Source organism: Varroa destructor, unplaced genomic scaffold, assembly GCF_002443255.2.
Source record: "Varroa destructor unplaced genomic scaffold, Vdes_3.0 BEIS01000003.1, whole genome shotgun sequence".
Lineage (NCBI taxonomy): Eukaryota > Metazoa > Arthropoda > Arachnida > Mesostigmata > Varroidae > Varroa > Varroa destructor.
Genome location: NW_019211456.1, coordinates 46,865,334 through 46,889,494, shown reverse-complemented (window position 1 = coordinate 46,889,494; position 24,161 = coordinate 46,865,334). Strand labels below are relative to the sequence as shown.

The 24,161-nt window shown below is 39.8% G+C and overlaps 1 protein-coding gene and 1 long non-coding RNA gene across 13 annotated transcripts; one reads left to right on the top strand and one right to left on the bottom strand.

Annotated features, from left to right (window-relative positions):
* The first annotated feature begins 791 nt into the window (after positions 1-791).
* Positions 792-24,049, top strand: LOC111247843 (organic cation/carnitine transporter 2-like). Of its 9 annotated transcripts, XM_086983386.1 has the most exons (11): positions 923-939; positions 6,048-6,173; positions 14,094-14,310; positions 18,375-18,575; positions 19,933-20,161; positions 20,584-20,752; positions 21,333-21,593; positions 21,988-22,205; positions 22,800-22,981; positions 23,239-23,452; positions 23,769-24,049. In XM_086983386.1, the coding sequence occupies exons 3-11, from the start codon at positions 14,122-14,124 to the stop codon at positions 23,786-23,788; spliced, it is 1,683 nt and encodes a 560-aa protein (XP_086839512.1). In that variant the 5' UTR covers positions 923-939; positions 6,048-6,173; positions 14,094-14,121; the 3' UTR covers positions 23,789-24,049. The 9 variants fall into 9 exon arrangements, 8 of the variants coding, with proteins under 8 accessions (XP_086839511.1, XP_086839515.1, XP_086839512.1 ...); XM_086983385.1 differs by lacking the exon at positions 6,048-6,173 and having other exon boundaries at positions 792-939; XM_086983383.1 differs by lacking the exons at positions 923-939; positions 6,048-6,173 and adding an exon at positions 4,483-4,517 and having other exon boundaries at positions 21,351-21,593.
* LOC147757043 (uncharacterized) lies at positions 6,387-13,496 on the bottom strand. Of its 4 annotated transcripts, XR_015323522.1 has the most exons (5): positions 13,267-13,496; positions 12,228-12,742; positions 10,891-10,928; positions 7,954-10,304; positions 6,387-7,781 (listed from the first exon to the last, which is right to left on the bottom strand). It is a non-coding gene; the product is annotated as an uncharacterized LOC147757043 (long non-coding RNA). The 4 variants fall into 4 exon arrangements; XR_015323521.1 differs by having other exon boundaries at positions 7,954-8,229; positions 9,843-12,742; XR_015323520.1 differs by having other exon boundaries at positions 7,954-12,742.
* Positions 24,050-24,161: the final 112 nt, after the last annotated feature.

The following is a 24,161-nucleotide window of genomic DNA, read 5'->3' as shown; positions in this document are numbered from 1 at the left end:
TGAAATTTTCGGGTCGTTGATCGAAAATACTTCATTAATCGGCTGCTGGGAAGTGCTAGATACCTTCCCAAAAAACGTGTTGCCGGAAAAGTATATACCGATAGGATATTCCATACCGTACGCAACGTATGATTATAGTGTAAAATCAGCTCTTTTGCATGCGGTTTTTTGCATTTACCTATTCTAATTACGTTTTTAGAATGTTGATTCACCTATCGGTTGCCTGCCTATGTAATGTATGAAACACAATAAAAAAAATGTAACAACATGGTTAAACCCAATTACTTAATGTGGAGAATGAAGGATGTACATACATTTATCAAATGGCATTTGATCTGCCTATGTCTTTTACGAACAAGCATCCTGCGCAACTATCTCCAACTGCTGCCCCGACGATACCATAGCAAATTATTGTTTGAACCTCTAGGCCGTCTCGGCTTCATCATCGAGGAACCTTTTGTGTTTCCCTTCTAAACCGTACAAGCCAGTGACAAACAGAAGGTATTTACCGAAGCAGAAACTCCTCGGTGTTTTTCAGCCGTCAGTTAGGTCTGTTTAATCAAACATGACATCAGTTTATCATGAGGACATCTGTTGTTTCAAAAGACATGTCTACAGTACGAATAAAGTATTTTTCGGTATAATGGGTATAGCCAATATTGAGAAGTATGCTTAAGAAATATTTGCGTCTAGTCGATCGTTGGTAATTTAAACGCGTTATGGCCTGGTTGCTGTCCTGATAAACTGTTATAGTATAGCAGGCTTGCGTTTCGACCTATTGAAGACATTGTGCCAAGAATGTCGGCAGGGTCGAATAGCTTGATAAAGAGCAGCCTGCCGATGCGGGTATGGCATTCACACCGTGTCTACGCAGTAAAAAGGAGGATGCCATAGGAACTTTGTACGAATAATCATTGGCACTCAGCTGGCGGTTAGCAGGTTAGTATGCAACCAAATCTATGTGATGCCTTCTTCTATCTATGTGATGATAACATACGATAGTTTCAAATTTTGAAAAATGTTACTTATAAGATAGAAGCTCTATAACCCTATCTTCTAACCTCCTACTGGAAAGCCGTATCTTACTCAAACGGTTTCTTGAGTAGTGTGACCTCTGTCTGTGATTTCTATTTTAATACTAGTTAGACATTAACGATTTTCATCTGCTATAAAGGGATTATGACTTTTTATGGTTTGTTTCTATCTACCGCTTTTATTGTGCTGGCAGAAACTGAAATCTGTAACAATTTGGGTCGTTTACAAAAATCATTGAATTTTGATATTCACGAAGCTATGGTCAATATTATTAATACTATCCTGCCCAAACCAAGGACGCGCCTTAGTTAACGGAAATCCGAAAATAAAGATCTTTCGCAATTACAGAAAGACAAACGGCTACTGAACAAATCATGTTGATTAAAAATATAGAATGAATGTTAGCAGCACACTTCGATGCTGATAACGATCGTAGGTTGTGTCCTGAAAATATACTTCTTGCCATAAGAGTTTTAGATGCCCTAATGTCATGAATACGTTCCTGTTTTGTCGAAAGTATGTCCTTATTCTTAATGTTTCCATAATAACCTGGGATTTACGCAATAGCATTGCTCTAAATTTTCCAGTCATACTGAAAATACTTCAGCGCCCTAATAGCCTTGTATAGGCTAGAAGGGACTGCTTTGTAAGCCTTGGTTATCGACCTTAGTTATTTCACAATGTTAGCTTACTAGACCGGAAAATTCGATCAACCGTACAGAGAGGTTATCGGCTATTCTGATGTGAAAGTTTCAAGGTATTATCACTTTAGAACTATTATTATTCCACGGATACATAATGAACTTAACAGTATCTTTGATGGAACCCGAATCCTGCCTGACATAAAAGTCACTTTACGACTTGCTGAGAGAGCCTAGAGCGTAAAGTCTGGATTGCAAGACAGGTAAATGCAGTCGCTCCGTGTTCCGAAGCGCTACGAAGAATTTTATCATGGGAAGAACGGCCGTAAAAGTTATCTGTGAGCAACGCATGGGATAGTCGAATATTAGTAAACCATATTGAGACCAAAAGTGAAAGTTCGATTAGTTACAACTTCAGTGGAAATAGCTAAAAACGATATTTATATATAACGACACTCAACTATTACACTGCTGCTATACATCCGATACAATTTGGGTATATCTAGATAATTCGCAACTCGGAGTGCATAGACTAGGAAATTAACGCGTCTCCAGCCATCGTTTTGTTGTGTTTTTTGGCCTCGAATAGACCACCAAATCTGAGTAGAAAAAAAAAGAACGGCTGACTTGCCTTTATTGCATATCGTGCATTTACGTTACCAGTCACAAAATGCGAGCAGACGTTCAAATCAACATAATTAAGCATTATAATTGTAAACGTATCCCATTTATTCTTGTTCGTTCATATTATGTATAGATAATACGACAACTAGACAAAAAATAACCAGTTATATCAGGCTTTTACGATATTGTATCATTTCTAGCACAACCTTAGTTTTGACACATTGACAGTATCCGTAATTAAATTATTACACCTTTTTTGAGTTTTAGGTTTTTTGTACCTATAACTCAGAATTTATTTGTAGCTATCAATCAGCGGTTGTACGCCTAGATTCGCTCCTTGACAGCTTCGATGTTAAAGTTATTGGTCGAACAAGGTCTACACAATGGTAAAATCCATAGCATCCCCCAGACGGCGTACAGAATAATGAAAGTTCTGTTGTTACTTGCTGCAGTTACGTATAGCATTTTCTCAAACACATCCGCCAACACATACTAGACCACGATTCATTCCTAAGGCTTTGGAGGCGAAGGATTCAGACAACAGAAAATACAATGAACAGACGTTTTTTGATGGAAATAATATTCTCAGCAGGTATGCCCTTTCTATGAGAAAAAAAATTGGTTGAGTAGGTCGGAAAATGCTATAAAGCACAAATCTATGTTTAATTTAAATGAGGTTCAGTCAATCGATGGGTAGGTGGACGGTTTTATTGGACAACATTTTTAATTCGAACCGCGTACGGTTTTTGGTGCAAACATAAGCGGCACTAAACGACAACTAGAAATGCCTCATCAGGGTCGGCTGGTGGGGGGATATCGAAGCGTAATATAACCTAGTGTGACAATCGTGGTCTCTGAAGGTGCATAGTACTCCATCAGATTATTGGGGTTTTCATTGGCAACCATGCGGCCAGTCACTTGGGCATCCAACGGCTCATCGTAGACGTATCATTTAGATCTTCTTGTAGTATTAAGGATTTGCGATAGAAACTGAAGGATTCTGGTCGCTGTGTGCGTCACACTGTTAGATTTCCCATCACTTATACATTGCAAATGGGTATGCTTAGAGAGGGACGTGGTCTGGGTAGCTAACGCGCATCTCTTTGAGCGGGTTGTCATGCTAATTGACGAAATGAACGAAACAAGTAACTTAAGGACAAATAAACAATTTTTTGTGAGATTAACAGCTGCTTGCCATGCTGTTGGAGCAACCCCAGATAAATGCAACGAAACCCATTCCAGTTAGACTCCTTGTGAAAACAAGTTACCTAAGAGGTGACTCCGAACCTTCGTGCACATCAAGATAATAACTAAATGCTAAAAAAGAAAAAAGTAGCCGCGGTGTGTTGGGACCTTCGTGATCATCGTCGCCTAAGCTGGAATCGAAGCTGTGCTACATGACGCATCGTATATGGCTCCATGCCGCAAGCTTAGAGCCCCGGTTGTGTTCTATTCGGGTTCACTAGCGGCGCCAGCTCCGGACTGTGGTCGTACGTAGGTTTCTGCACCGACACTTCGGTGTGGAAACCTGCGTATCCCAATTATACGTTGGGCCTGGACATAGTTTTGCTTGTTCTTGAAACTCAGGTTGAACTGCTGTAACGGAATTGACGGGGTGGGGTCGGAGAGCCGGGTTAATATAAATGGAAATTTTTTTAGCTCGTCTAGCTGCGTTTGCACATTCAAGCCGTACGGCTTGTTTCTTGCCTATTCGATTCTACGACTTCTAAAAATGCGCCACGACCTCCGCCTTTTTTGTGCTGGTCTTCGAAAGCATGTTTAAAATGAACTTTAGTCAAGCGTAATCTAGTAGCGACTGAAACAGAAGATTTTTTATGCATAGAATCGCGGTACACCTTAGAGGTTACAGACCATTCCATTCAATTTCCCTGAATATTCACACTGATGTATGCCAGTGATGCAATTGTCATTTACCTTAGGTTGCCCTCTATCCGCCTTCTGTTTCCATTTGTTCCTTCGCAGCAGAACGCCGTGTGCAGGTGAATAATGTAGTTCGTTCCTGTGACCCAGGAAATCAGTACGACAAATATACCGGCATAGTTATTAAGTTGAATAGTGGAAATTGTCGTATTCATCTTGCCGATTATTGGTGCAGAAGACCTTCTCCCTGCCTCATAGCGAAACCGCAAACTTCTTGACTGAATGACGATTTCAATTTCAGAATTATCGCTGCGAGATGCCTCGGCCACAGTCAAGGTTAGTTATTAAAGACAAACGCTCAAAATTTTTAAAGCAGAAGCTAACTAACTTGAAACTTCTGGGCGTGCCCCGAAGTAGCAGTCGCTCACAAGCTTGCGTGTGACAAAAGAGAGATAGGATCACATATCTTCTCATGTTATGCAAATCTGTAGATGAGGACGCAATACCTTTGAAGTGTTGTGAGGGCATTTTTCTAGAGACAAGTATAACCGCAAGATGCCTTTGTACTCTAAACTGCTGCTCTCTGTCGTGGGATGAGCGCTCTTTTGTTAAGCTTTTCATAGGGGTTTTTGAATTTAGCGATGGGAAAATAATAATTGTCTAAGCCAGGGCACACAATGAATGATCTACAACTGCCCTGTAGTTTCTCTAGTGGATTTTTATTTATAGCTGATTAAAGAATACAATCATTACAATGAACTACTGACGGATGCCATCAGGTGGCGTATAAGGACATGAGCGTATCGAGCGTGCAGCATGGCAACCAAACAGATTTTACTTCATGTGACGCGTGTAAAATTCACGCTATCTTCTTAGGCCGAGGAAAATATATATAAACGAGCTTGCTGCTGAGGAAGCGCCGGGGTTATGAACCGGTTATGAAGACCTCTCTAATGGACATACTGTTATTGCTTTCCTTTTTTTTCAGTTACGGAATTAAACATACTGTGAAACCTCAATTTACGTATCTTTGATATATCCAAATGTGAAAGTTTAGAGCCTCATCTACTCGATTACGTTCTAGCAGCAGCTCGGAAAACGCATTAGGAACCGAGGACATGAGATTTGGTTGTTCAGGAATCGTTCCCTCTATTGGCACGTTCATTTTACCTATGCGTTTTCAGTACTATGCCTGAAGTTTTCTAGCTTACAACAGCGGCTCTCCGAAGTATCGACGTATGCACTGACTAAATGGAATCGTCATTGCGCGCTGATGATTTATTCCATGCCATTAACGACTCCACACCATCAAATACAGTTATCGTCATTCTATAACACGGTTGTTATCAACTAGAATTTTTCAACACCGTTTATTCTCGAACCCTGCTTCATTTACTATGCACAGGCCTACCGCTCGTGCTGACGGTGTTCAGAACCGCAATGGTGACAAAATATTGGAGTTTGACACCGTCTGACATTCGATTACATATTCAGCCCTATATACACAAAATTAGCAGCTTCATGTTTGTATTGAGCGTGAGGTTAATATGCGGAATGGATTACTTTTTCTCTTAACAACCTGTGTTGTCTGCGCCCGTATAGCATTTGTTAACGTATATCAATTTGCATTGTATCGTAATATGCCCTTACAGTGTGACCTTTGGTTCTTAATAATATAATAATAATAAAAAAATATCATAATCATAAATTAACAATACCGAATAATTAAAATGTTTTTACGCATCTAAATGACTATTGTGAGCAAGGGCTTACTTGAACTTTACGTATACAGTATTAAATGATACTTTTATGTAGGTCAATATAAATTATGGCGCAGTGTTAATGCCTTTGCCTGCTAAACTTTAGGAAACGTAGGGCGTTCTGGCTTCGGAACAGGGCGCCACCTGTTCTGTCAGACAGCCTGACTTATTGTTAGGCGCCAGCCGTCTCAGGAAACAGCCGCATTGGACAGAAAGCTCGGAACATTCACAAGTAGGTAGTCTACTTAGTAGCACATCGGTTAAGCGCATCAAACGCTTCTTCTTATATGCGTAAATCCAATTATACTACCACCAAAGTCTTTAAGATACCCTATTGAATAATGTTGTTTTCCTAAATAACAGTCAACTTTTTGGGTTAATGTTCGTATTGTCCAAAATCTCTACGGTTGAAAGTTTTTAGGAAAGGAAGTTTTTTAGATGCCTTTGTACATTTTCTAGATGAACATAATAAAAGAGCATGTAGGCGTATAATTTTACAAATCAAGTAAGTAAGAACACAGAAAGGCACCGTTGTGAGCTTAACGTTTAAACGCAAATTCGCCTCCGTAAATTTTATTCGAAATAATGCTAGGCTATATTTTCAGGTTTAATTAGAACGGCCATGATCCATATCCTACATTGCAGTATAGTTCGTTTACTTTTGCCCGTAGCATCATTCGGACGTTCGGCTTGAGATTGGTCTGCTGCACTGCGTCACTGATAACTGAAGCGTCAGCCATCAATCAAACTAGGTACTCGGGATTGACAATCACGACATGTAACATACTTTCCGGTTCATCGAAATTCAATGGCTATGACTGGTACTCACCAACGTTAACATCTTCTTAACATCTGAAACTACCGCTCAACTTACGCGACTAAGTGATCGTTACTGCATGCGGATCAATAAGTAAAATTTGTTCAGTCGACGCACTAGTTCCACGGTAATATCTTGAGCTGGCCTGTGCGACCGTGTCCACCAGTGATTTGTTTTCATGCCACCAACCGGCTGCGGAATCCATCTTCTGGTGCAGTTGGACAACAGCTGATACAGTAATTGTAACGGCGGTAGCCGGCCATAAGAGGGAGCACAATGTAGAAAAGCTGTGTCATTTGTGATAGTCCTATGCATGACCGGGCAAAATAATAGAGGGCGTACTTTGTCGAATCAGAGCCCTGCAGACACATCGCATCTGGCGTATCAGTACACCAGCAGGATGTGGATGAAACACGTTACAACGAATCCTTCACTGTCACTGATATATCACTGATTTAGTTTCCATCAGGCCTCGTGTCCTTTCAAAATTAGCAGAGTACATGCCATAGTCATACAAAATCGAGGTGAACATTGACTACTTTGATCAATGGACAGGTTTCCGACAAGTCGAATACCGATCGGTATTGCAGTGGTTCGTATCATCGATGGAAATGTCAAACTGGCAAGGTTTCCGCTTATCAACGGGGTGTCCTGAAAAATGCAATGGTAGCATTTTTCTTTAACAGTGCGATGACTTATAGAAGTTACTTGAGTTCACTACTCTAGCACGCATTCGGGCAAACGCGGCTAATTTAATTGTCAACAGAACAAGCCTCCTGCGCAATAGATAGCATCGCGCTGTAGAACCATATCTTGATGGGAGCCTTCCGTACAGGCGGGTTGAAGAAAAAGGTCCTACAAAATACCCCGCGCCTTTGTTGGGTACTAGCCTTTCGCTCGTGGTGAAACCTCAGAGCTGAAGTGTACGTCAGAAACAAGTCGTTTATTGGATACGTTCTATACATAAAGTTCGAGCTACAATCGATGAAATCCTTACTCGAGTACTCGAGTGTTAGGCTGCACCTGGAATGCACGTGGAAGGTTGGCGATTTGAATGCGTGGCGTTAAGGTTTGGAATAAAGAAAAATCTCAGGATATCAGAAATTTTGTAATGAAAATTATCATATCAATAGATAAAAATACAAAAGAAAGTGAAAATGCCTTAGCGTAAATATATCAATTTCTTTACTCCTACCTGAAACGTGCCAGAGGCTTCGTTATTTAAGCCAGCGTATCGAGGGCGACTTTCCAAATTTTAAACGATTCCTGTTTGCGCTTGGTTCGGATTGCTTGTTGGAAAGCTTATGCTGGTTACATGCTGTCTTTAGTAGTCATTGGGGAGATCAATGTGGACCCCCAGTCGGCGAATCTCTTGTCTTTATTAATTCAGAGTGCGGCCTTAAACCGACCGACTATTATAGTATAATAATAATATTTATATTATATTAGATGAAAGTAATAACTCGTTTCGCTGAAAAAATTAACCACAGCAAAATAGCATGACTGATATTAATTCTATTGTACACAAATTGCTAGAAAGTACATTTCTGAGCCTGTGCTAATTTATCGAACAAAGTTGTATACATGTGGACAGACCGTGAGAACATCCGTCTATAGTTTATTGAGAAACAGAGGAAATGTTTAAAACTTTGTTTTTCTATTGCAAACAGAATATTAATTATAATGCTATTTTGATAATATTTAAGAATCCCACTTGATAAAGGATAGATGCTAAGCTAACGAGGCAAAGCTTATATAAAGCCATTTGTGACAAATCATGCCGTAGAGAGATATAAACATTTATGCTGAAAGTCCATTGCCGATTCTTGCTAAAATAAAATGAAACGGGCCGTACATTACTAAACAGTAACAACTTCAATGAGGCTCTCTTGCCGTTCGCAGTTTTCAGCCAAGTGTATTTTCATTATGAACGAACAAGGGTCCGCTCTTTGAATTCTACATTTGCCCCGTTTCGTCCCTCATCAGCTGTTATTTAAATTCCGCGTACGTGTATGGTAAGCTCCAAGTCAATGAAGTTAGTCACGCAGTAAAGTTGACACGTACTTTGCGAGATAACCGTGCTTTACATAAATTGCTCTCGACTAAATACCACTACTTCTGGGACGCTCGCTCGGCGCATCGTCGCAAAAACGAAAAAAAAAGTCTGCATTTCGGATCGAAATAAAGTTAAGATTAATAGGTGACCTTTTTCCAAAGCAAACGAACGATTTTTTGAAACATTGTATGTATAGTTTTTTTTTTTTTTTTTTTTAATTCAGAGGTGTTCCACTGTTCGAGAGGTTTTGCGCTTTTTCTGAGCTCAGCCCTGACATTAGTGTGTCGTACTGCTAGAATCGCATACGAGCTCTGTTATAGTACACTGAATGTAGAACAAAGTAAAGCTAACATTTATCGCCTTTTAGTGAAATAGGATTGCACACTATTGCATTATTTAGGGTTCGCAAAATCATTTCTCGAAGATCATCTTTGAACAGAAATTTGGAAAACGGCCGAAAGGAAGCTTAGCCTCCAAACCTTATCCCTAGTCTTCAAGCGAATTCTTAAAAAATGATTAGCCATAATGGCGGATTTTGTCAACAGCTAGACGTTTAGCGATTTTTTCTCGGTTTTCAATATCTTCTGGCCGAAATTGTCACAAGCGGTGAAGATGGATGATGGTCTATATTGAACAAAGAAGTAGTACTGCGGACTTATCAACGCTAAGATATCTTGTATAAATCGGTCTGTCTTCGCAATTTTTGGTTAAAACACAACCAGAGCATCATTTCGGTTGCTTGTGGCAACAGGATTGGCCAAATTCAGTCAGACATTTTGTTAAACACTAAGCAACTGAGAAGCAGATCACTAAGCATCGCTTTAAGGGTCTAGCTGCAGACAAGATCTGCCACGGTCGCAAACTAGTTCTTGTTTTTCTTGCAATTTGGCTATTGAGCTCAATCTGCGCACTCCCAATATCAGAATTTCTTTCGAGTATTCTCTATCATCTTAAATTATTTCATATATTTTAGAAAATGGCTTGATGCCGTTTTATTCTACTGAACAAGAAAATATATATGTACGTACTAACGATGACGCGCTCGTACCGGCAGAAGTGCTATTCGTTCCATTCATCCTTATACAGCTCTAGTGACCGAAACGGTTAGGCTGGTACGGGCCCTCACACTCGACCACGGTAGCCCTGTATGTGTCGCAATGTACGGGTTAGAGCCGTCCGTGTTCGACCAGTTCTTACCCAACACTTTAGCACAGTTGCCCAGGGTTAGATGTAACAAGGTCGTGCGATCATTCCCAGCGTTGCTTTACTCGTGCGAACCGGAACTTTTTTCTGGGTTGTTGGAAAAGAAGGACCATAGATCTATGCCTTGCTGCTTGGCCGGCCACTTTGGCATCTTCAAATTGACCAGCCTTTTGGCCTTGACAATTCTTTCACTGCTGCCACTTGTAGTGGTAACGCACCAGTAACAGCGAAAATGCTATTCATTCAAGCAGAGCCTCATCCTTGCGTAGCGACAGCGACCAAAACTCCTAATTTGTTTGTACGAGCTTTAATTATATATATATATATATACATGCATAATATGTCTAAAACGTGTAACCGTTCTTTTGTCTTTGGTGATAATCGGAGGCGAGGTTCAAATACGAGCAACAATTGCGAAACTCAAAAGTATCTGGTCAGTCTCCAATTTACTAAATATCCTTTGTGGTCTCTGAAAGGCAAACAATCCCTACAGGTACGCAGTATACCTAAATTCGTTCATTGGAACACGTGTCAATAATAACGACTCATAAATAAAATCGAAAAAAATGAACATCTTTTTCATATGTACAGTTTACAAACGCCATTTTTTAGCTGTGTCTAGGCATTATCCATCTGTTTTAGGTATAAGCCTAGCACAAACAAAGTTCACACCAATTAGGTTGCCTGTTGTAATTTGCCCACACACTTTTGACACGTTTTGGCTTCAGCAGATCGCAAATACTTCAATGTTTGTGAATATAAGCAATAATATTAACTTTAATATGAATTCGTTTTATTTAATTAACAACATATTCTGGCCTTCGTCAAATTTTTAAACTCTATAAAGAACGTGAAGTGTTTGATTTCACCTACCTGTCGAGGTAGCATTCTGGAATCGTTTTAGGAGCTCCCTACGAGGAGAAACTCTCATGTAGTAAACGAGTCTCTCTAAATCTTGGAGTCATTATCCAGCTAGGTGCCAACGGAATCATACTATTTACTTTACATGTATATAAAAATATATATAAAAGGTACAATCAACGTGAAGAACTGAAGTGGATCGTATACTGTAAATCGTACTGACATTTAGGCTGACAGCTGAAAAATAGTAAACAAAATAAAGGATCTTAAATAAAGAAGATCTAAAATAAAGAAAGAAAGAAAGTTTCGCCTGCTCGATCAGTTCCTTTCGAACGTTACGCTTTTACAGAAAGCTAAACGTACATAGTAACGCCAGTAAAACAGCGCAGACTCAATATCTACGAAGAGTTCTAATTCATCGCAGTCAATTTTGTTACAGCATACACGTTGCAGAAGTAGTAAAGTTGAACAAAACAGTAAATAACAAAAGTATACTAAAAAATTGATATGGCTCAACTTAGGGAGAACAGCTTAAAACCAAAGTTGTCACGCGTCTAATTGAATACGTGCTAAATATAAATGAATACAGAACGGGCCTTTCGAAACTATTTTTGCATACCCACTTTTATATTTTTATCTTTACTTTGATCTTGGGCTATAAAAATGTACCGTTTAATAAAGGCGGCGATTTAAGTAAAGCTGACAAATTGACCGTGAGAATAAATGCGAGCAATGTAAGTCATTTGGCCACTTGGGCCAGGTTACGTTGTTCTATGTACGAGCGGCCCGTATAGGAACGAAAAAATTGAGCGCATGCCACGTTTTTTAATAATAAGCCTATGTAGATTTTCAGAATCTAGTTTTCCCAGCCGCTTGTCTTATCTTGAGGTGGTTTGTGAATGAACAAGAGAAAGAAGAAACATCGTGGCGCTTAGTGGTATGCTTATCTATATGGCAATAGAAATCTCTGTGTGTGAGTTTTTTTTACGTAGTCTGGATAATGGATCTCTATCTAGAGGCCCTGTTCGCATAAACTGTACGTAAAAAACAATAACATATGTATATTTCAATTAATAGTGAAAATTAGGAGATACTCTAGTAGTAGTCACAGCTATCTGCCGATTTTCACCATTGGCACACGGGCCCCGGCAAGCTTTGAATACATTACTAGCACTAGAATACGGCACTAAATGAAGCAAAATTAAGTTTTACTACAACGATTTGCTTTTGATACGACTGGGTCTTCAATTCATAATCAGAGCGTATATACCTAGATAAAAGGTCTATCTTTAGACCTTTTACTTTTACTTGCTCAGTTGCTTATGATAAGTGTGCATGTCGAGATGTACCTTTCATTTTACAGTGGTCGCCTATTTTCCAATGTCACAAGGTAATTATGTCAGAGCACAATAAAACGTTTCATCTTTAGTCTCCAGTGCGCCTTGACTGGCATTATACAAGTAAACCTAACACGGACTTTACGGGAACAGGCGAAGTTGGTTCAACAGCGGACTAGCGGGTCATTTGGATGCTTTTGCGCATTGCTTTGCTAGGTATCTAAAGTGTGTCACGTATCTTTCTATGCCAGATGTACTCATCCCAACTATTGTTTATAGACGACTCCATAAAAGTCTGACGTCGATGACAGCCATCAGATAAAATATCGATTATATCTTCGCGTTGCATGAGCAAGCAATAATTTTATTTACATTTCCCAATGCATTATACTCAATGGTAAAGTACAACGCCCAAATCATCGCTTATGGCAAATCCAACAGCTTATTTTCGCCTCTTTCTGTAGACGGTTGTTCCAATACTCTAAGCAGCAAGAGAAGGGCGAACCAGCACGTAAACGTTTGTTTTCCTGGGACAGGAACCCACGTTTTTAGTTATTACAGAGGATCATATAACACGTTGTCGGAAAAGTGTTAAAGCAGATGTATACGATACAGAATCTAGAACATCTCTAGCTCTAATTATTCCTAGTTTTTATCGTAGCAGACGTCATAGACACTAGCGCCGGTTGAGTGCTTTTACTATATGTTTTGAACCTTGGCCGAATTTTCGATCCATCAGTGATTGACGGCGATCGCTTTGATTGATGGTGTGCTAACGAAAGCACGTTTAAGCACAAACGAGATTGCTACTGGAAAGCTTATTGGTCAATTACAATTTACCCTAAAGGTCACAGACACCGTTGCGTGCTTACCTCAAGAATGTTATAGCTAGCCAGTAACCACCGGCAGCAAATAACAATCCATTATCGTAAACAAAGTAACTCATACGGAAACAGCTCATCGCGGCGAAAGCATTTTCCGCATTCGCTTTCAGACTCTTATGAAAAAAAAAAAAGAAAATATAAATTAAGCTGGGAACGTTAATACCTACCAAATAATTCCATCGCTTCGTTACGGTTTGCGGTGCGAGATTACTATTCAGTTGTATTCGATAGTGGTAGATATTCTTTTTAAACACGTGTAAATATGAGTCCTTCATAATATACACACACACACACACACACACGCAATGAGACTCCGCAGACCGGCGGAGAGTTGACCTCGAAGCGCTCTATCTAAAGCAGCGTGTTTGTAAAATATACCTAGCTTTTTGAGTGAGTACCTTTATTCATGTTGCTCTTCTCTGGATGAAAGGGAGTATGCGTACTAGTTCTTACCAAATGGACCGTTTGTCTCCTTTTGTATTTTACTTGAGGAAAGCTAACGTTGTTATCAGAACATTGTATGTGATGACGTTCGGCTTCATCAGTTAGCATCCGTCTGTACATTCATGCTGTGTAAGGAACTGCACACGGCTTTTGAATAGGTTTCCATATTTATAGTAACGAAAAAGCTTCCTATCAGTCATTTATAGACAAATGACGGAAGCTTACGTTGGACGGCCAAATGAACGCATGGTTGATAGGTGATGCGCTATAAGCGACACAAGTTGGTGATATATCTATTTACCGGATTACCTCTTGTGTCCTTCCATGTTGTAGCCAGATTGGTTTGAAAGCGGAACGCGGATAGATCGCCTAGACATTTTTGAACACAGACCACAGGGTAGGTCGTGAGTAAAGTAAAGCACATATTTGGCTCCCGACGATATAACCCGACCCTCTAACCAGTTAGCTATTTTGGTAGTAACTGTAAATGAATGAAAAAATAATTTATGTATATGTGTATTGCCTCAATCGATGAACTGTGAACGAAAAGTGCCATACGCCAAACGACAATAGCGGTGATGCCGTGCCCGGATGACGATGCCTGTAATACTGGCGTGCGTGATAAAAAGGATGCTCAGGATAATGGCAAACAGGCGACATTTAGTATCAGACCCAACAAAGGAAAACCGACCCTCGATGACCTTTTCCAGAGGCTGGGAGTTTGGCACATTCCAATATTTCTGTTCGGTTTTCTTCGCGGTATACCGGTAAGTGCTTTTCGATAATTATGTATGGGAACAGTGTTTCACAAACAATTTGATTACTTCCATGATTTTTTCGGTGTAATTCAACAAGGCTGCAAGTGTGAGAGGATTAGTAAAAACTTATATTAAAGATTATTAACAATATATGCACGGCTTCGTAGAGATGTGTGGCGGCAGACTGTCAACGTTTCAACTTAGACGATCTTTCGCATTTTCGCGCTAATCAAGATGGCTAAAAAGACAGTTAAGGCTAGTTAAGCAACAGGCGTTAAAGGCAGACGGCGGTCCCTGTATAGTTATTGAGGACCATTCGTTCGTAGATGTTATTTTGCCTGAATCTTACTGCTTTTTATTATTTAATTCGATTCCTGCTATGTAAATAGGCTTTTGTTTAAAGTAGTTAATTTTATAAGCTGTTTTAAGGCATTTATTTGTACTTAATTACTTGCTACATATTGATTATAGCAAAGGGAAATTCGTTTTGTAAATATAGCGTCTTGTATATACGGAATAGAATAATGTCTAATAAGAAGGTTATATTAAAGGCCTGAATAATTTGAGAAAAATGAGTCCTCGCGTAAAATCCAATGCAACATATCCTAAACGTTTTAGATGGATAATGGCGACGAGAGATTGGCACGACATAGCCGATTCAAATATGTCTCATTGCAAGAACAAATTATGTTCTCCGGCCCGCTGTTAGGTTTCCCATAGTTGCAATACACTTGGATTATTTTCACTATTGAAAATCATCGATTCAAGTAACGACCAAATTATCCATATAATGTTATGGCCTTCGTTCTTCTATGTCCTACCCTCTTATACTGTACGCATGCGTTAGGGGTAAAACGGACGACCGTTTTCTTCAATGGAGCTACATCTGCGCTGTACTGTAAACAACTAGCGTGAACGACCATAATCTGTCCACGCTAGAATTGATTCTTCTTTTAGCGAATTGTACCTAGTGAGGTAACTGAGATAGATTTTGAAGCGTTATTCGCCAGTAGAAATGAAAACAGTTATCTGATAGCAGCTTTCGTTAGACGTACGGTTCCGTACTTCAAATCGAAGCTTCCAGTTAGAGGTTCTAGCTACCTGACTCTCGATCTGCGCCGTCGAGTCAACAAACGTGCATAAGCGGTCCAGCTTTCGCTATAGGATCATTTAGGGTATAACATTACTTGGTGGTGTGAAGCGCTAGAACAGTTTAGTCTGTCGCTTCTTTATCACCGAAATGGGTTGGAAGATCGACGTTGAAGATGCTTGATCCAATAATGAAGTGTTGTAAACCCGATCGGATGAGCAAATTGACTAATTATGAATGATGACTATGCGCTTAGGAAATGAGCGGTTCGTATGATCGACAAAGTCTGTCAGCGATCTTCTCATGTAAGACAAGAGCGTGCAATGCTTAATGGTGTTCCCAAAAAGACAGGATCGTTTACAGCCCATTATGACCTGGAAAGAACTACAACTTATCGTTCGATGTTGTTTGGAAGCAACGGTCTCAATGGCTTCTCGTATATTGTCAGTTACTTTAGCGTGAATATAGCGCCTTAATTCACTGTCTGCAAGCGAAAGTGTCGCCCACAGCAAAGACCAGATCCCCTAGCCGCAGTGTAATACGGCCTATATTAGCGAGAAATAGGCATAGCTTAGCTTGATTCATCTTACCACTCTAACTAGGCGACCTGTAGAAAATGATGCCATTTCGTGTGCCTTTGCTCGACATTCAAAACTATCAAGTCAATATTATAAGCGTTCAAAGAAGCGCGGCCCGGCTTGATTTAGAGTTCGAATAGAGCTATCACTTGACTGCGCTTCCGCAATGACGGTAGTGGTAACGTGTCTGCGTACCAAAGTTGAAGACACGCGAAATGATCCGGGTGTAGACATATTTCGTTTCGTGCTGGGCGCCTACGCTCTGGTGGGCCGCTTAATGTACCAAACATAAAGTTTGAAACATTTAGGTTTGCACTTCTGCTTTCAATCGATAGGCAGTGATTGGGTTATGACCTGTGTATTATCAGACATATAATTAATTTCAGTTGACTAAAACTTTCAGTTTTCCAACAAATTTAACACAACAGCGATTCCCTAGAATATACGTACAGCATTGGATAGTCGGCAGATTGGCAAGGGTGTTGTATGTCGATAGCGGCATCTTGTACTGCTAATGTTAATGATGTTTCTTAGCTCGCAATACGCTCTGACTCGCATTTTCAGCATTAAAAGTCAAGCAAGCCATAGGCGTCGTAAACTAGTATTCGATGCGTCGGATCATCTCAACGAGACTTTTTCTCTATCGAGTGTAACAGCTGGAATTCGTGTATAACTGAGGGTTCGTTTTGTTCATTGCATGAATTAACTATGTAAATTGTGTGTTCCGATTCGTAAAACGCTTTCTGATCAGACTACCTGAACCCTTAACGACTGATAATTCCTAGCCTGAATCAGTCGATTTCACTGTGATACATGTATTAAGGTCGACGGTCCTGTTACGCGTTGCATCCACCGCAACCTATGAGCAACACTCTCACGTTTTATCGCTTCACGATTTTCCGCAGTACCCTGTAATTTACATAATTCCCGCGCACTTAGTTATTTATATCGCGCTTGGCATATTACTCGCGCTTAATCGTCACCCTGATTGGTTTACCTCGAATTTTCACGAATAGGAGAGCTTGCTTTAATGAAACATACACAGAAATGAATTAAGGTATTTTCTGACAGATCCTCATATACTAATGTGCGATGATTATACTAAACGATCATGAGTAAACTATATAGAAAGTATATATTTGCATGTGCAATCAGATAGGAGAGAATTACGGGGCAGTATTGAGATAGGCCCACTTGAAGCGACACTGCTCAATTCAACAGTAAACTTTCATATGGACCCCTCCTATAGTTCAACTTCGTATAGATGATGACCAAACACCATTTTAGACGTCGGCGATTTAAGTAAGCGAATAAGGGTCTGCAGCTTCAAAGTATATAAAAATGTTCCACTTAATCCTCTTAAAGTTCGAAGTAAACCAAGCGATGGCTTACTTTCGTCCGGAGGTAAGTTTCAGAGGGCGCTTTGAACCGTAAATCAATTGAGCTGTAAGTTGCATTGAACCTAATTCAAGTATCTGACAACTCTAGTCTAACTTCTCTCAGTTATGTTTGGCAGACTGCAGGATACGATTACGTGCACGCAACAGTTCCACGTTGCTTCGGTTTTTTCCTGTTTCAGATTCACGTACTAATCAGCGACAAATTCTCGCTATAGCACACATAAAAGTTGAAATATTTATTTCACTCTACGTTTTGTACCTCGTCTAGATAGACTAGAACCTTTTTATCACGGTTGTTTCATAATAAAGCTCTGTAATTTAACGGCCGAGATCCCCTAGATCCAAAATGAACCTATGTGAAAATATACGTAAACCATGATAAAGGACGACGCTTCAGTTCCCGCAATCCACTGAGTCGTACATGTATTCGTAGGTCTTTCTTTTGGACACGAGCCGATTTTATGCTGAAATCTATATGAACCACTGTCAGGCCTTACACGAAAACATAGATTAATAATTTATCACGTCCTTGAAGGCCAATCAGTATTGACACCACCTACGCGCAAACGATGCTTGACTTTTAGTCATCTTTACATTTGAATCGGTTCCAGCAACGACAGTATCCAAGATGTATAAAATGTCCATATTCATCTTGTTCGTTGCGGATCGTTGGTTTAATTAATTAACCAAAATTAAGTTAGTCAATTTATCAGCAATTTGAACGTCCTACTTGGTTACCCATTAGCTACAAAGTTATTTGATGATTATACATCTAGCGAAACCACTATAAGCAAGATGTGAATTTTTGGCCGGAGGCTTAAAATAAAATTTTTTGATGTGAAACATTTGTTTCAAGTGGACAAAACGGGATACTGTTCGAAGCCAGAATGACTCATTGAGCTTTATCTTCCTTACTTACTGAGAATGACAAATATTTCAAGCTACCGTTATAAACAAAATACATTTTTTACTTGTATGCATTCCCTTTCTAATTGGCCTCTACAGGTGACAATGTTGATGATGTACGTCGTTTTTTCAGCGCCTACCCGTCAACATTATTGGTGCACAAACGCGAAGGACGACAACAACACGGTCCCAGACAGGAATACGTGTAATGGCAGCTGTACCTCATTCGAGTTCGATCGAACGGTATACGGCTATACAATCATGGAGCAATACGGACTCGTCTGTGATCGAATTTGGCTGGTTAGTTCAGGATCAAAACGATACCCAATACGAAATCTAAACGTTTCAAACGTACCGTCGATGATGTTAGCTAGCTATTTATTATATTAGAGATTTCAATTAAAGAATTGGGTGTTTAGATTATTTGTACATAAAAATCATCCAGCTAAAACAAGAAGCATTACAGAGAACAGCATACTTGGTAAGAAGTATATTAATTATTGAGACTGGACAATCGTTTGTTATGAAGCTAAAAGAAATTGTTTCAAAGGACCAGGACGTTTCGGTTATGTCGCTGCTTTGCAGGGGCATTCTCAGTATAGACTCCGAGTCAGATGGCTGCCCCGTGATCGCGTTTCAATCAACGTAACGACAACTAAACGCCGAGCCTTAAAAATCATTAATTTCGATCAATAATTATGCCTAAAAATTTATATTTTTAAATTAAATTAAAAAAAAAATATTTGTAAAAATATTTTTTTAAATGCACCGCACAAAAGAGCTTTGGGGATTCGTTGCTCTACAAACCTGTATGCAGCGGGTCCTATCTCAAGGTGACTCCTTGAAATTTTGCCACAGAGTGTTGAAACTATTTTTGAGAGGCCCGATGTTCCTCGATGTCCTGATAAAACCGCTGAATTGAGTCAACAATCGATGCTGGAAGGCCAGTAGTACTAAATTCGATTGTTATCAATTAAAGGCAACATACTTGCCCATTTCCTCTATACATTATAGCATGCTAATCTTATTTAGAAGTTTAAGTCGTGAAAGTGTGTGATAATTTTCCATACATTATTGTATTTGACCTTTTTTCATACTATTAACATAAGGAGTTTTGAAATTTTCATTTCATATAATTTTTATTTACATGTCAACCTAGCTAAGCCTTAGTTCGAATAATCATCAGCATATGAAGATAAACATTTAAGAAAATTAAATTTGCTTTATAAATTATGCCGAGCATGGAAATCGCTCGGACGAATTTGTACGTTTCACAGGTGTAGCAAACGCAAGGTACCAACCAATATAGAAACGCGTGCGGGTTTAATTCGAGTGTTCTGTAGATAATTTTTATTACGTTAACTTCAATGGCGTTTATTATCACTGTTCAAGCTTTACAAGTCAACTTGACGAAGACGAAAAGATTATGTGTCCCTTTAGTTATTACTGGAATAACCCAACGAAGATTGGCTTTAAACAGAAACAATGAAAAATAGAACTCAAAGCTAATTATACGTTCAGGACCGTGAGAACATATGGATTCTTGTATCCGTTTTTTGGAGCTTAGGTATTGGGCAGGCGCGTTTATTGTTCACCGTCAGGCGTCAGTTGCGTAAATTGCTTTTGCCACATTTGTGTTATTGTCATTTCCGAACAGGCGTCGCTAGCGCAATCGCTCTATCTCTGGGGTCTAATGGTGGGGGGTGTTCTTCATGCGCACATCTCCGATTGGTGGGGCCGGAAGACCGTAATGGCAGTATCGCTCGTTTGGACCACGATCGTCTCAGCTATAACAGCATTCGCGCCGAACATTTATTTTTTCATAGTAGGAAGGTTCATCAGTGCGTGCGGCGTTGTCGGCTTTGCCGAAGCAGCTTTTACTTTAGGTAAGGTTTTCAGTCTATCAAAAACGACGATAGCAATTATGTAACGATGTATCAGGTCGCCAGGCACAAAATGAGTGCGATAATCGCATCGCTGAGGAAGCACGTTTGGGAGAAGACGCTAGCGCGATGACACAGGAATTATCGGAAATCTATCTCAAGAAGTAGAAATAAACACAGAACTCGAATAAAACTCCATACTGGACATTCAATGAACCATCGTAGAAATATAGAGTGGATATATTTGATCTGCGAAAAATATCAAGCGTTTGTAGAAATAGTAGCGAATGTTTCTGACTTGATCTATAGCTTCGTAAAGGAAAAAGGGTTGATTGATACAATATCATATTGAAGCATGGCTAGCACAAAGGTGTGGCAATTAATAGACTTTGCGGTCTAGCGGAAACCTTTCCTTTTTCGTATAGTGGTGGAAACGGTGAGCCCACAACAACGGTATATGCCGACGCTGACAATTGGAACGGGTTGGTCGACTGGAATGTTGATTCTACCATTGTTCGCGTGGTTTCTCAGAGACTGGACGTATCTCCAGCTACTCACTGCAGTAACTGTGCTACCCTTGTGCGCTTTGTGGTTGTAAGTGCCTTTACTTACGAATATTATATATTTCGACATCTTCTTCCCCTGATCAATTATAACGAAGAAACCGACCGGGCAGAAACCCAAAACGTTACAACCTCTGTGACGGAAAATCGACCTGACATATTTTTATAAATACGGCCAAATTCTTACGGCCAACGTTTTAAAACTAATCTTTACCTTACCTTTGAATGAAAAAGAACCATTTAATTGTTGAAAAAAAAATGTGTCAAACGTTTCAGGGAACAAGAAAAGAGCACGTCCTACTCAAGGAGCCCCCTTCCCGATCCAAATGCAATGCCATTAACCTCACACAGCGTTGTGTATTATCGCCTTTGCTCGAAGAAAGATTTTCAGAACCTGTCAACCATGTCATACCTGTAGAAAAACTTAAACGGATGAAAAAATGTATAAATATTTTGTTTTTTAAACTAATTTTTTTGAGTGTTGTGATAGCGCACTGTAGCACCAATACGGTAACCGCGTGACTTTCGTATAACTTCTCCGATGTACGGCAATTTGCTACAAATTGCTCAGGTGTTTGATTGTTCTTCCTTTTTCATCTAATGATACGAAGTACTCTTCACGTCTACAGCCTCGTACCAGAATCGCCTAGATGGCAGTTGAGTACTGGTCGTTTGAACGAAGCTGAGAAAAACCTTGCGAGTCTTGTCAGGAATAACTCGGATTATTCTGAGTCGGATGTGTCGCACTTAGTAGATGAACGACGAAAGGCCGCTGTTGGCATACGCAACGGGAAAACTTCAGCGCGACCCACCTTATTTGCCGTCGCTAAAAGAGAGTACAGGACGACTACTTTCGTTTTTACATTCTGCATGTTAGTATATCCTACGTTGTATCATACCACATCGCAAATGCTTCTTTCGACAACGCCTTTTTTCTATAGAAAATAGACAGTATTCAGCAGTATGTGAAAAGATATGCTTACCTCTGTAGGGGACCAACCTCATATATAAGCCACGTCGAGGTTTAGCTATAGAAACCCGCTTGAAATTGACTCGAAGTCGGTGTAGGGTCATAGTTGGGAACCCAGTCTACAAACGTAATGATATTTTATTATTATTATTATTTTTTCGCTAATAACTATTGATTTATTGGGCTATATTATTTGTTATTAAATCGCTAATCAGCTAATTGATTACTGGGATGTTCTCTCTGTTTATTAGGGCCCTGTTTTCAGCAACGTTATCTATCTGTTTTTGTTATTACAGGGCGGTCTCAAATTTGCTATGGTATTACCTGACAGTGTCTACGACCACAGTTGCAGAAAGTAACCCATATCTTGGTTACTCTTTAGCAGCATTATCTGAATATCCTACTAAGTTAATTAACAGTGCTCTCATCAAATGGGCTCCCCGTAAGCGAACGCTATTCGTATCGTTTGGCTGCTCGTGTGTCGTTCTTGTCGCCGTCATCTTCCTACCAAAAGGTTTGTTCAGCCTACCACAAATACCCACCTAGATTAAACTTCGACTCAACGTATAGATACACACGTAAATGTGTATAGTTCAATTGTAATGATCCGAATCGCACAGGTCGTAGCGATCTGTAAGATGTGAAAAGTAAGAATGTACAAACTCTTATTTTCATTGCCGTGAAAAAATCAAATCGTGACCTATAACGGGTCACTGGCGAAGCTGAAGATGACTATAGTTGTCCATTTCCTATGCTGTATCTTGCATGCCTTTACGCCACTTAACGGGTCGACGTTCACCCGTAGAGCACGAAGGCAGGTTCTTCAGTAACAAATTACCACTACAACGTTACTGTGTCTATCTATTACTAGGACTGCTGTGGATCCACGCTATATAATCTAATGATGACGCTTAATAATCACATCTGAAACATGCCAGGTTCAACAGACGTTCCTTGAACAGCTCGAAAAAATCCAGCCAACAGTGAGCTAGTACGTGGCAAAAAACGGCAAGCGCTTATTGAGCGCAGTTAGCAAGCGAACTTTCTTTTTCATAGCATACAAAAGCAGTCCAAGTGAATCATTACATATTCATCATTAATTAATTAGAGTGTTCCTGGACGAAGCTCGGCCTATTAATCATGGGAAAAGTCTGCACCTCAGTCAATATGTCCGTTTCTCGGGTGGCCATATCCGAGGCATACCCCACGGTAATTCGTGCGTTAGCCATCTCTCTTGCCGCTACAGCGGGTCGTATCGGCTCCTGCATCGCACCATTCTTTGAGGAACTTGTAAGTAGTAAAGGACGCAATCTGCACAGGCTAAAAATACAAATGTCTAGTTCGTAACACCTTATCACACGACGGCAAATTACTCTCCCAAATTATGCTGCGAAGACATAGAGCTTTAGTACTATGGAAAGTTGTTCTTTATACTAATAAAGGATGGTTTCTGACTAGACAGTTTTTCACCGCTGCGCGTGAGTACCATACTGGAAAATAGACAAGCTTCGTTTAAGCGGTACATTTGATTAATTTTTATTTCATAGGAACGCGCAAGTTCGTGGAAGTTTCTGCCGATGGGTGTCATTGCAGGACTTTGCCTGTTCGCATCTATTCTTACGCGACTTTTAAACGAAACCTTCGAACAGCCCCTGCCCGATAACGTAAAGAAAGACGAAGGTAACGTTACTAACCATCAGAATGCTAAAAATGAAAGTGAGAATAATCGAGCAAACGACAACAACAACAACAACAACGGCGGTAAGTACATATGTTAAATAGATGTTTATGTACATATGCTGCTAAAAAAAAAAAAGTAAAAACTATATATAAATAGTTAAGTAGTCCTTGGAAGAGGCTGTTTTCGTTACGCAAACAAGACTCGGTCGGAGTACCTTTTAGCTCAAAATTGTGGCCTATATTTGGGCAGTACCACGTAGAAACTAGAAGCAGATACACCTTACGATGTATGTTTGATTTAAAGTAGTTTCTGCGACCGCATCGGCATTGTCTTTCGTCAAAAATTTTCATGCCCACTCGTATATATTCTAAAGTAGCTAATAATTCAAAATTGCAGCTTTGAGGAAAGAAGCGTAATTGACACTTCGGAGTCTTCCTCGGAAATTGTCTTATGTGTTTTGCGGATATGTACTCATCAGCTGTGTAGACCTATAGAGGATCTGACTGTCTGAGCTGCTTTTGAATTATCGTAAGAGCCAGTTCAGAGCTCAAGCAGACATGCTAACGTAATATATAATCTGTAGCGACTGCAAAATAACCATAAGTGTATGCATTTTTCCTTGTATAATAAGTTCATATATTTTAATTAGGTTAATAAATATAAAAGGTAAAGAAGAATATTTTTGTAGTTATTTCGTCTAGGTGAAATGTTCTCAGTTTTACGTTTGGCTCCGCCACAATCCACTGCTTGAGACGGCTGGTAGTTAGCACGAAACGAGAAATGCCTAGG